The 12,496-nt window shown below is 49.4% G+C and overlaps 1 protein-coding gene across 1 annotated transcript; it reads left to right on the top strand.

Annotated features, from left to right (window-relative positions):
* Window positions 1–375: 375 nt before the first annotated feature.
* On the top strand, window positions 376–11,962 carry MTNR1B (melatonin receptor 1B; the record flags this gene model as incomplete). Its single annotated transcript, XM_084783437.1, is given in 6 exon segments — window positions 376–477; window positions 481–602; window positions 11,059–11,207; window positions 11,210–11,520; window positions 11,524–11,625; window positions 11,627–11,962. Coding segments are annotated over 6 exon segments (1,122 nt in total).
* Window positions 11,963–12,496: the final 534 nt, after the last annotated feature.

Raw genomic sequence — 12,496 nt, 5'->3', positions numbered from 1 at the left:
GAAATGGACACTGCTTCTGTATGTAGTAAAGGATCTAGTGATTCCTGCTTACCATCTAGGTCACCGAAGGTGGCCCAGACACTGGCTAATCTCTGCCAGCAACTCTGAGATGCTGCAGTGCTGCTCCGGAGCCTGCCGCTGAGAGACGCATTCCTCTCCACAGCACCTGATCCCCAGTCTTTGTCTGGATCCTTTCTTTCTCTCTGCCCCTCTGCCCACAGTCAATTGCCTCCTTTAAGTCCCTCCCCATAGTCTCTTCCCAGCACTCCCCGGGCTGGGAGTGGAGGCGGGGGGGGGGGGGGGGGGCGGGGGGGGCGGGGGGGCGGTCCAAGCAGTGCGCACCTTCTGCATTTATCCCCAGGCGGCTGTGTCAGGATGCCTGAGAAACCCTCCATTGCCAACTGCTTTGAGGCCAGCTGGCTGGCGGCGCTCCCTGGTTGGTTCCGGGCAGCGGTAGCGAGGCCCTCTGGGACTCCCTAGGCACCTTGGCTGACTCTAGCAATATCTACAGTAGTCATTGTCACCACAGCTGTGGACATCGTGGGGAACCTCCTTGTCTTCCTCTCTGTGGTTAGGAACCGCAAGCTGCAGAACACCGGTGGGTGCTTGTGCCTGGGTTCCTCTCATTCCCTGCCACTGGTTCGAAGCCCTAATCCTTGACTTAGATCCCACACAACACACACACACACACACACACACACACACACACACACACACACACACACACACTGCACCCACAAGTCCCTTTTCTCTCCCCAGTGGCAGGTGTCTCTTTCCCTTCACTCATTCCATCCTGGTCCCAAACTTTGGTTCTTTGAAGAAATTAGGGGAAGTTCTGGTTTCCGGATGCAAAGTTATTCTGGAACTCACCTCTAGCCGCTGCTCAGTATACACTGGACACATTAGTGTCGGTGCGGACTGAGCCAGGCTTTTCTTGCGCACTTGTTTGTGGCATTATGGGACTGTAGGGACACACACTGCTACTATCAGTGGCATTTCAACTGTTTCTGCTTGACGGAGCCCTCTTTGGCCATGGAGGCTCTTGACCCGTGGACCTGTGGAGGACACCCTCTCTCTACCTGCTAAACTGACTTCATACACCAGGTAATTAAAAAGCCCTTGCTGGCAGAGTGACTGGGCCTACTGATGAGAGTAACAGATGGCTGTGAGCATTCTGTTAAGTTCTGTATCAAAATTCATCTAGTCGCTGGAAGATCCTGTTCCAAGTAAGAGTGTCAATTTAGACGCTGCAGGCACAGCTTCCACCCACACCAACTTTTCTGAATGAAGACAGGAAAGTGGTGGGACTCGCTCTGAGAATTTAAGCAATGATTTGACTAGATCGGGTAGCAATCCTAAAAATGCGTTTTTCTTTCCAATCTATTCTCGGTTCAACTTTTCCCTGTGTGGGAAAGAAAACCAGAGAAAGGAGTGTGTAAACTCACCTCTTGACAGGGTCCTGAAATGTACTAGCCAGGTGAGCCTGAGAGGGTCCTGAGCGACGCCCTGGTTCATTTTGTAACTCTTATCTTACCAACTAAAACAGAAAATAGTGTGAAAATGAACAGTGGGAGGCTTTAGATCGACTTTCTAGGATGCCAGGCTATTTGAGAAAGCCATTCTCCCAAAATGATTATAAATGTCTTGGGGACAGAGGGTCCTGACCATTTTTATCTATAAAAAAGAAGCCAGAAGTGCAGTGTGAGTTTTTAGTCATCCTGTGGGAAACCTAACCTCATTAAGGAGTGTAAACCTCACACAGGCACCAGTCACTGGGGCTCGTGTTTCCTGGAACACCTCTTCAAGACATTAGCGCAGCTTTGGAAAACAAACGTGTAATAGCAAAGAGTACGTTTCTGTCAGAAAACTGTGATACACACACACACACACACACACACACACACACACACACACACACATTGCCATGACATAGCAGCCTCAAACATTTCCTGAACAGACAGGCAGGAGCTCAGCTGCCCCAGGCTTTGCCCATGTGGAACAGGGCACCTAGCCCTCCAGGACCTCATGCTTCCTTCCTGGACATGCTGGGTGCCCAGAGACGGTCCTGTATGCTGAGGCTCCTTGTTCAGCCCTTACGTTGTCTGCCATAGAGAGTCACATGAGGAAGTGGCCACTGCTGCTTCCTGCCTGAGGAAGATGAGAATCAGGCCCCTTTTCCATGCCACCCAGGATTGTCCCACTCTGTGCTCCCTACAGTCCCCAGGAAACCTTCCTGACCTGAGTGTGCAGCCATTGCTCCCAGAGTCTCCCTGACGGTCTGTTCTGGGGCACCTCAAGAGCTGAGGTAGATGGCTCTGTGAGTAGTGTGTGTGGTATGCAAAGGTAAGAGGAACAGAGGGGCAGATCTCCAACAGCCACATAAACGCTGCCTGGACATGGTGGCCTACCTGCAATTCCAGGACTCTGGAAGAGGAGAACAGGATCTCTGAAGCAAGCTGGTTAGCCAGGCTAGCTGAAACAAAGAACTCCAAGTTCAGCAAGATACCTTGCCTCAATATGTAAAGTGGAAAGCAACCAGGGACACTGATGTCAAGCTTTGGTCTACACACACACACACACACACACACACACACACACACACATACACCCCGCCTATAAACAGGGGTTTCTTGCCACCACCACCACCATTGTACAGCCCCCAAAACACATGTCTAGAGAATGACACACACACCCCTGAGCATCAACCATCATCTTCTTCTTTCAAACATTTAGGAATGAGCAGCAAATTTCATCACCCCTATCTGTCATTAATTCACCCTGAGTTCCTGGTTAGCAGTCAGGAGCCATGATCTGACAGTGGACTTCTGTGCTCAGCTGTGGTACACAGGCCATGGAGAAGGTGTTGCTGAAGAGTGGACGCTGCCGTTTCTAAAGTATTTAGTCATTTGTAAAACGAAAGGGCATCGGTGGCAGACAGTTGCCTAGGAAAATATAGAGGGTGTATATTCTGAGTACAGGTCTATATACAAGGTCTGTTCTCCGCACACTACTGCTTCTTCAGTGGCCGGTGGTACTCAGGGCTCTTATCCGGATCCAGGGCCTTCCTAGGAAGTACAGGTGACTAGCCTTTCCCCAAAGATTCTGTGCAGAGATAGTTGCCCGGCTCTGGCCCCCTCTCTATAAGGAAGCACAGCACATGATACCTGAATAAGGTGGGTGGCCCTCTACAATGTCACTTTAAAGGCTTAAAAGGAAATGGTTAGTAGGCCTGTGGTCACTGGCCCCAGGAAGGCAGAAAAAGAGGAAACTCACTCCAATCAGGGCCTAAGCTGCCACCAACCACTCACCAAGATGGCACTTGATGTCAGCTGTCTCTGTTGCTAAGCTACTGGCTGGGGGGGGTGGGGTGGAGAGGGGGGCTTGAGGGTTTTATATCAGCTGAAGAACAAGCCAGGCCTCCCTAGCCCCCCTCCCTAATGGTTCTGAGATCTCAATTCACATTTCAGCTGTGAGCAACTTATTATCTTTCCAGTGAGCAAAACTGAACATTTTTTAAAAGACTGTAAATATGCCTTTAGCTGTATAAGGAGAGCTCTTCGTGCTCATCACTTCTCTGGGTGGAGTTCTCAGCTTCCTGGGGCATCGAGACTTTCCTGTCCAACTGCCTTCATTTCCAAAGCATTGGCCTCTGCATTTAGACACTACGCTCTGCAGAACATGGCAACCGCTGAGTGTGTCCCCGGCAACTCGCAGTGTAAAATGTGACTTGCTAAAGAGGTAGAAGTTTGGGAACAAATGTAGCCTCTCTGCCTGGGGAGCTGGCAATCACCAGAGAATTTTCTACCTCCTTTATTGTCTTTAGCCATCAGGACTACTGCAGGCAAAGTGTAGAGCAGGCTGCAACATCTGTACAGATGCAAGAGCACCTTGCGATGTTCCCAGGAGGATTAGTGTCGGAACACATCTCCATGGAGACCTGGCACATGGCTCTACATCTCATGTCTTACCTCACTGGGATCCTATTCTGGACCCATGAGCCAGATGCCCAGTTCTTTCAATACAACTAATCATAAGACAAGAACAACCCTCATGAATGCTGCTTAACATGCTCGTGATGGTTAACATTGCCAACGGGGCAGAATCATGGAGACAAAGCTCTGGGCAGACCTGGGTTAACTGACATGGGAAGATGCACCTGACTGTGGGTGGCAGCACTTCATGGGCTGTAGTCCTGGACCAACTGAAAAGGGGAAAGTGAGCTGAGGCCAGCAAATACCTCCCTTTGACCCTGACTGGGAATGCCATGTGACCCAGGGCTTCCAGCCCCTGCTGCAGTGCCTCCCTATCACAACGGACTGTGCCTCAGACGCATAAGCTGCTGCTTGAAATGAATTGCTTTGACCACAGCAACAAGAAGGCAACTAAAGCAGCGGCTAAGCATGTCAGGTAGAAATCTTCATTTGAGAAAGATAGGGAAAAAAGGAAGAAGATGAGTGGGCCACGACAGGGGAGAAAGAGGAGGGCCCAAAATACATGATATACTTCAGTGAAAATCTACATGTGGAACCAATAGGTATATATGAGAAACACACCAATAAAAATAGGAAAGGGGGAAACTGGAGTACAAAAATTGAAAAATTCTACAATCCCTAGTCCCAGGAATATTCTTGTCTAAGTATTACTCCATCTCTCATTCTTTGAAGACAAAGCCATTTGGGAGAACGCACAACAGACCATCATTTTATTCTGCTGCAAAGAGCAGAATTCACCTTGCTGCTACTTTGGCTGACCATCTCACCACCGAGTCCTGTGGCCTATTTCTTCCCTTCACGTGTGATGAGCATCAACTCTATCCACCCTGGCCCACTCTCATTTCTCCTCTGGCTTTCTTGTCTTCCAGTTCTTTCTCCAGCCTTTGCTGCTGTAGAGTCACATAACCTGGCCCCCGTCTCTTTATCTAGGAGATACGAAATGTCTAGTTCAACTTCCAGGATTCTTACAAGAAGCCCTGCTTGCACACCACCGAGTCTGACAGCACATCTGTTGGTGTTTTGCGGTTGCTGTTGCATTTACTAAATTAATAAGACAGCACTCTTCCTGGTTCCCAGCTGATCTCCTCTGAGCGCTGTGGGAGAGCGTTTGCTGACACCGTAGCAGCTATTCTTTCAACCTCACATGTCTTATGCTCTTAAATATATCTTCTTTCTTCAAGGTTTCGAAATATCATCCTTGGTATTTCCAGTACACTATTAATTTACTTAAACATGGTTAAAAAAAAAAAGAATTATCTCAGCCTTTCTATGAGTCAACCTGATGTCCTGAAGGTTTTTTCATAAATAGGACTTTGGATGAAAACAATTTTTGCCCTCTGGAAATTTGAGAATCTAATTGGGAGGTTATCTTAAATGTACCTACCCATTGCTTAGGTATTTGAAAAGGAACCAGGTTTTTAATAAAGTATTTGTTCAATCTTTTCAAAATTGCTTACACCCAAAATGTTATTGAGAATGCTTCACACGATTTGGGTTGATATTGTTTCTGACTTTCACTGTAAGGTCCTGTTTGAGGTGCACTACTATTCTTGTTTGAAAACGATCTTGTTGAAAGGTGTGAGATTTGTTCTGTGTGACCAGCACCATGCCTTTCCGTTGTCTGACTTAGGAACTTCCACTCTTCCCACTTCCTTGCTCTGGCCTGCACCACCCTGGCCAATGCTCCTCTGTGTTGGTGCACCATGACAGGCCTTTCTCTGAACTTCACACCGGGCCTTTCCTATGTATAAGAGATCATAAATGTACTGTAGATTTAAATAAAGGATGGGGGAAGACCTTGATCAGAAGGTGGTTAGCCTTCTTGGCAAGCATAGGTCAGCTGTGTGCCATGCCTTCCTTCGTTGGCTGTCTTCTCTGTGAGGGGAGTGGATGCCCTTGGGTCACTCACCACCCCTCCCTAAGCAGTCAGAATGCTATAAGGAGATTCTCAGGGGTACATGGTGAATAAATGCCTGGCCCAAGTGAATACTGACTCAAAGCTCAATGCCCAAGCTCATTTTGTATCTTGTATCTTTTTGGGTTTTTTAAATTTTATTTAATTAATTTATTCAGATTACAACTAAATTGTTATCCCATCACTTGTATCCTCCCATTCCTCCCTCCCTCCCGCTTTCGCCCTATTCCCCTCCCCTAGGTCTATGACAGAAGGGCATCTCCTCCCCTACCATATGGTCACATCCTATCAAGTCTCATCTTGGTAGACTGCTCATCCTTTCTCTAAGTGCCACCACAGGCCTCCTCACCAAGGTGAAGCGGTCAACTATGGGGCACCAGAGTTCATGTCAGAGTCAGTCCCCGCTTTCCAAACAACTGTGGAGAATGTCCTGTCCATTGGCTAGATCTAAATAGGAGTTCAATGTTTACTACATGTATTGTCCTTGGTTGGTGCAGTAGTTTGACCAGACCCCGCCTGGGTCCAGATCTGCCCATCATGATGTTCTTTTTGTAGGTTTATAGGACCCTCTGTGTCCTTCTATTTCCCCATTCTCCCATACTTCTCTCCCCTACAGCCCCAATATGAAGTCCCCACATCTAACCCAATCTCCTGGTAAGTGAAGACTTTCATGGGACATCCCTTTTGAGTTAGTTCCAGTTATAAGTGAGTAGCTCATTTTAAACATGAGTCAAGTCTTCAGGTTTTAGAAGGTGAACAAAGGGGGGCGGTGACTGGGGACAGAGGTGGCTTTGCCTTTGAGCATTCTGTCTGATGAATAGTAGATGACAACCACCTCCTCAGATGAGGAAGACACTGTTGGGTGTGTGTGTGTGTGTGTGTGTGTGTGTGTGTGTGTGTGTGTGTGTGTGTGTTTTACTGTGACTAGTGAAGGGGTTCTACTTTAGGGAACACAGCTCTGCTGTTGCGGCCCCTTCCCACTGGAGCACCTTGAATGACAGAGTCAGGCAGAATGAGTTGCTCCAAGACTTGTACCCGAATGTTCACTACAAGCCATTGCACAAGGTGAGGAACTGAGCCGCATGCTGCCTGATTGATTTCTCACCTGGCTGGGGAAGAAATTGATGCAGCTGGAGTCTCCTCCTGAATCTCACCCGGAGAGATGCCCGCATCTCGGCGTCTCACAGATGGGCGACAGCATAAGAACTGTAGTCACCTAATTGGGATTCATGCCAAGAATGCTAGAAGACAGTAGGACCACTGGGCAGATGACTCTCCAGCAGGGATTGGTGGGTTTCAGCCTTTTAGGAACAGCCGGCTTAATAGGGGAGAGTAATTGAATCACTTTCCACGTGGAGCTAATGTGTTCTGCTCGCTATTTACAAGCTGTTTGCAGCCTCTGGGGCATTATTAGGGGACAAGGCACATTAACACGGCAGTGCTTGCCTTAGCTTTCCCAGGGAAACAGCTGGTAGAGCTGGCACCAGCTTCCAGCCAGCTCCAACTTTTTCATGTTTCATGTTTGTGCATGCCAAGTGCCTCTTTGCTGCCCATCCAGAAACTGCCAGGACCTGCAGCAATCAACCTTGTTATGTTGGTGAAAGGAAGTGTTCCTTACAAAAGTAACAGTAAGGAGTGTGGTGTGGGATGGGGCATGGAATGATGAGGAAGTCACAGAAAAAGTTCAATAATTTCCCAAATGCCTATGGCCAGAAATGAGCAGAACTAAGTATATGGCAGGGTGCTCTAACCTCCAGCACCTCCTCCAAACTCCAAAAGGAGCCTTAAAATCCCAGAACAAAGCATAGTTCTGATCCTAAGACAAAGCCAAGATGAAGTGGTCCCTGCTTTCTGGGAATTCAGTGCAGTTTAAGCTGGTGTTATCAGCAGTTTTTCTAGTTACTGTGACAAAACACCTGACACAGGCAACCTGAGGAACAAAAAGGTTTGACTCTGACTGTTTGAGAGTGCAGCTCCTGATGGTGGAGAAAAGCCCAGGGGCAAGGCCATGGCAGACAGCCACACTGCAATCGCAGCCAGGAAGCAGAGAGTGGCGAAGGTTGTTTTCTCTTCCTCAGGCTGGGATTCAAGCCCACAGGATGGTGCCGCCCATATTCGGGGTGTGTCTTCCCTGCTCACCTACCCTAGCACAGAAACACTCTCCAGACACAGCTAGAGATGTGTCTGTCTCTGAGGTGGTTCTGTCGGGTTGACAATGAAGCTGAGCTGTCCCACTCAGAAGGCCAGAGGCTGCCGACAATGGACACAACAGCCACCCTGGGAAAGAAAGTCAAAGACACCAACCAGAACCCCCACATGCCACAGCAGGTCCTCGGCTGTGCATGTCTCACTTTGAAGTAACAGCAGGAGAGGAAATAAGAGTTTTAGTCCACAAAATAAATAAAACCCTCAAATGACAAGAGTAGCAAGGATGGCCCCAGAGCAGCCTCTGCAGGACGCATCATCCCCGGGCATCTTCTGTGTGGCCCTCAGGCCCCGGGGCCATACTCTTTCTCACCCCATGCTCCTTGCCAGGGTTCACACTTTGCCATCCTGGCATGTCCCCCAGGCCCTCTTGGATCCTGCCCTGGCTCTGTATGCCAGTGTAGTTCTGAGGTCCTGAGAACCTGAGGAGGCTTTTCTCTCTGTTCTGAGCTGGCCTGACCTGGAGTTTTGAAGTGAAAACAAGCACTTCTGCAGGTCCCTAACACTCAGTCTTCCGCTAGGGTGAGCATGGGGACCAGGGAGGGCCGGAGCCAGCCCTCTCCCAAACATGTGTGGAGTCTGACCCAGGTGAAGGTCTGCTAGATGAGTTTCTGACCGTATGGCTCTAGCCGCACATGTTTTTAGGCCTCAGCCTGGTCTCTGCCTTCCCTGATGCTCTGAGGGGGAGCCCTCCGTGTGATGAGGACAGAAGGAGGGGAGGTGTAGAATGAAGGCCGTGGGATGGGGGTGGGGGAGAAGAGCACCTGCATCCAGCCCAACTTTTAAGTAAGTTTCTTCTGTAGTTTCATTCCACCTCCTCACTGCATTGAACTGACCTCCAACAAGCAGGATGAATTTTGTCACGTGGCCAAAAACCTGAAAAGGCTCTGTCCTGTGTATACGGTGCCACTGAGAAACCCTTCACGTGAAGACTGCCTGCTGCTTTTGAGTGTATAGAAAAAAGGGCTGGAGAGATGGCTCAGTGGGTAAGAGCACTGTCTGCTCTCCTAGAGGTCCTGAGTTCAATTCCCAGCAACCATATGGTGGCTCACAGCCATCTATAATGAGGTCTTGTGCCCTCTTCTGGCAGGCAGGCCAGAATATTGTATACATAATAAATAAACCTTTTAAAAAAAATAGAAAATGCAAGGCTTGATTGGGGCGCGGGGCGGGGCAGGGCGTGATGTCAGGGACAGGAACTGCTCATGCCCTGAGATTCAGTGCGGAAGTCCTCCAGCTTCCTGGTGCTTCGTTCACGGCGCCCCGATGTTCTTAGACAGCAAAGCTGGGGAGCAAAGGCTGACCGGAAGGCGTGAGCCCCGGGGTTCCAGCTATGTTGCTGGATGGCCATGTGACTTCCTGGAGCTCTCGCTTCCTGAGCTGATGATGACACTGTCAAGGGACCCATTCAGAGGAGAAAGCTCAGGAAAGGGTTTATTTCAGCTCCCATGTTCTGATCACAGTCCTTTACGAAGGGAAGTCAAAGCAGGAACTCAAGGTGGGAAATAGAGGCAGGAACTGAAGCAGTAGCCGTGGAGGAACGCTGCTTACTGCCTCACTCCCACTGGCGTATTCCCCATGGCTTGCTCAGCCTGCTTCTAACACAGCCTGCTCTGCCCTGGCACTGCCTGCAGTGGCTCAGCCGTCACACATCACTCATCAGTCAATGAAATGCCCCCACAGGCTTGCCTGTTGGCCAGTCTTATGGAAGCGTTGTCTCAGTTAAGATTTCCTCTACTCAGACATGCCGAGGTTTATGTCACATTGACAAAAACCATCCAGCATACTGTGCCTCTGTGCCTGTCCTGTGCAGTTACTTGAGAGTACCCACTCCACTGGGCATTGCTCTCATTTCCGTACCCACCACAAGGTAGGATGCTTACCAGTGCCTTGGAAGTTACCAAGAGAGCCTGTGAGAGTTGGAGGAGGCCAGCACAGGCGCAGTCAGAGCCCTCAACTTTGTCTCAAAATGGTTTCGACTCCCAGTGCTGATGAAAGTGGTTCAGAGAAACACAACATCTGCATGTCTGTGTGTGAGTGTGGTGTGTGTGTGTGTGTGTGTGTGAGAGAGAGAGAGAGAGAGAGAGAGAGAGAGAGAGAGAGAGAGAGAGAGAGAGTTTATATGTGAGAGAAAGAGAGAAAGTGTGTGTGTGTGAGAGAGAGAGAGAGAGGAAGTGTGTGTGAGAGAGAGAGTATGTGTGTGTGTTTGTGAGAGAGAGTGAGAGAAAGAGGGAATGTTTGTATGAGAGAGAGTGAATGTGTATGTGTGTGAGAGAGAAAGAGTGTGTGTGTGCATGCATGCATGTGTGGATGAGAGAGAGTGTGTGTGTGAGAGAGAGAGAATGAGAGAGATGAGTGTGTATGTGTGTGTGAGAGAGAAAGAGAGTGGTGTGTGTCCATGTGCATGCATGTGTGTGTGAGAGTGAGTATGGGTGTGCACATGTGTGCAAGCATGCTTGTGTGTGTGTGTGTGAGAGAGACAGAAAGAGAGTGTGTGTGTATGAGAGAGTGAGTACGTGTGTGTGAGAGAATGAATGTGTGTGTGTGTGTGTGTGTGTGTGTGTACATAAGGAAGCCTGAGTACAGAAGCCAGAGGTAAAGGTTGAGTATCATTCCTGTATCCTCCGGTACCATCTACCTTATGCTTTCAGACAGGATCTCTCAGTACTATGGAGCTCACGAATGACGCTTGACTGGCTAGTCAGTGAGCCCTGGGGATCTGCCTGTCTTTCCCTGGATTATAAAAATTGTCACCACGCTGCTTTGGTTTTGTTTGCTTGCTTATTTGCTTGCTTTTTAAAGTGCAGGTTCTGGGACTCTAACCCAGGTCCTCCTGCTTGAGTTGCAAACATTTTCCCCACTGACCTATCTTTCCCATCACCAAAAGGAAAGATCAGGAATTATGGGGGTCCCTACTGACTGCTCATCTGTGTTCCCTGCTTCAAGTAATTTGTCTGTGGTGAGTCTGGCTTTGGCTGACCTGGTGGTAGCCTTGTACCCTTATTCAGTGATCCCTGTGGCCATTGTCCATGATGGCTGGGCCCTTAGGAAGGCCCACTGCAAGGCCAGCCCCTTTGTGATGGGCCTGAGTGTCGTTGCTCTGTCTTCAATATCACAGCCATTGCCACCAACAGCTACTGGTACACCTGTCACAGTGCAAGCTACCACCAGGTCTGCAGTTGCTGGCATGCCCCCCTCTACACCAGCCTCGTCTGGCTCCTCACTCTGGTGGCCTTGGTGCCCAATTTCTTTGTGGAGTCTCTAGAGCATGACCCACGCATCTACTCCTGCCTCTTCATCCAGACAGCCAGCACCCAGTACACTGCAGCTGTGGTGGCCATCCACTTCCTCCTTCCAATCGCTGTGATGTTCTCCTACCTGCAAATCTGCATCCTGGTGCTCCAGGCCTGAAGGAAGGCCAAGGCTGAGAGCAAGCTGTATCTGAGGCCTGGTGACTTGCGCAGTTCCCTAACCATGTTTGCAGTGTTTGTGGGTTTTGCCATATGCTGGGGCCCCCCTCAACTGCATCGGCCTTGCAGTGGCCATCAAGCCAGAGTCAGTGGCTCTCCAGGTCCCAGAGCGGCTTCTCATCACTAGCTACTTCCTGGCTTACTTCAACAGCTGCCTTAATGCCATTGTCTACAGGCTCCTGAACCAGAACTTCCACAGGGAGTACAAGAGGATCCTCTCAGCCCTCTGGAACACTGGGCATTGCTTCCATGGTGCTCCCCAAAACTGCCTTGCTGAGGAGCTGCAGGGCTCCATACCGCCTGCTGCCAGGGCCTCCACGCCCATCAGGGGCATGCTCTCTAGCCTGCATCAGCATGTGGACCTAGCAGCAAACCTGTAAAATAAGGAGTTGCTGTCAGTGCTATGCAACAACCTATTACACACTCTATCCCACAACTGGTGCACCACAAGTGCAAGAGGCCACAAGTGCAAACCTGCGGACTTTCCTGGTGGCAAATCAGACACTGGATTCCAAATAGCTGGGGTAGAGGTCAAGCCCTACCCATGAGATGTCATTTTTTCCCTGGCACCTTGACCTGCTGCTGATGTTGCCCCCTTCTTGAGAAGGCCAGCAGGAAGAGATCTTTTTTGATTATCTAGGCTAAAAGAGCAAAATTTGCAGTACTGAAGGTGGGTGACTTCCAGGGGCTCAGGAAAAAGGCAAGCGCACAGGGCCCTACCCATCAACTTTCCCTACACATTACAAATGTACCACACTGCACACTGTATCCACATACACCGCATACATATACACCAGACACATACCACACAATATATATCAGATGCATGCCATACACAATCAAACATCATGTGCATACACACACCAAGCACAACCACACAACACACACATTTATAACAGACATAACATATATAT

Source organism: Acomys minous (genome assembly GCF_964271855.1).
Source record: "Acomys minous genome assembly, chromosome: 5".
NCBI classification, from domain to species: Eukaryota; Metazoa; Chordata; class Mammalia; order Rodentia; family Muridae; genus Acomys; species Acomys minous.
This window is presented reverse-complemented; position numbering and strand designations above follow the sequence as displayed.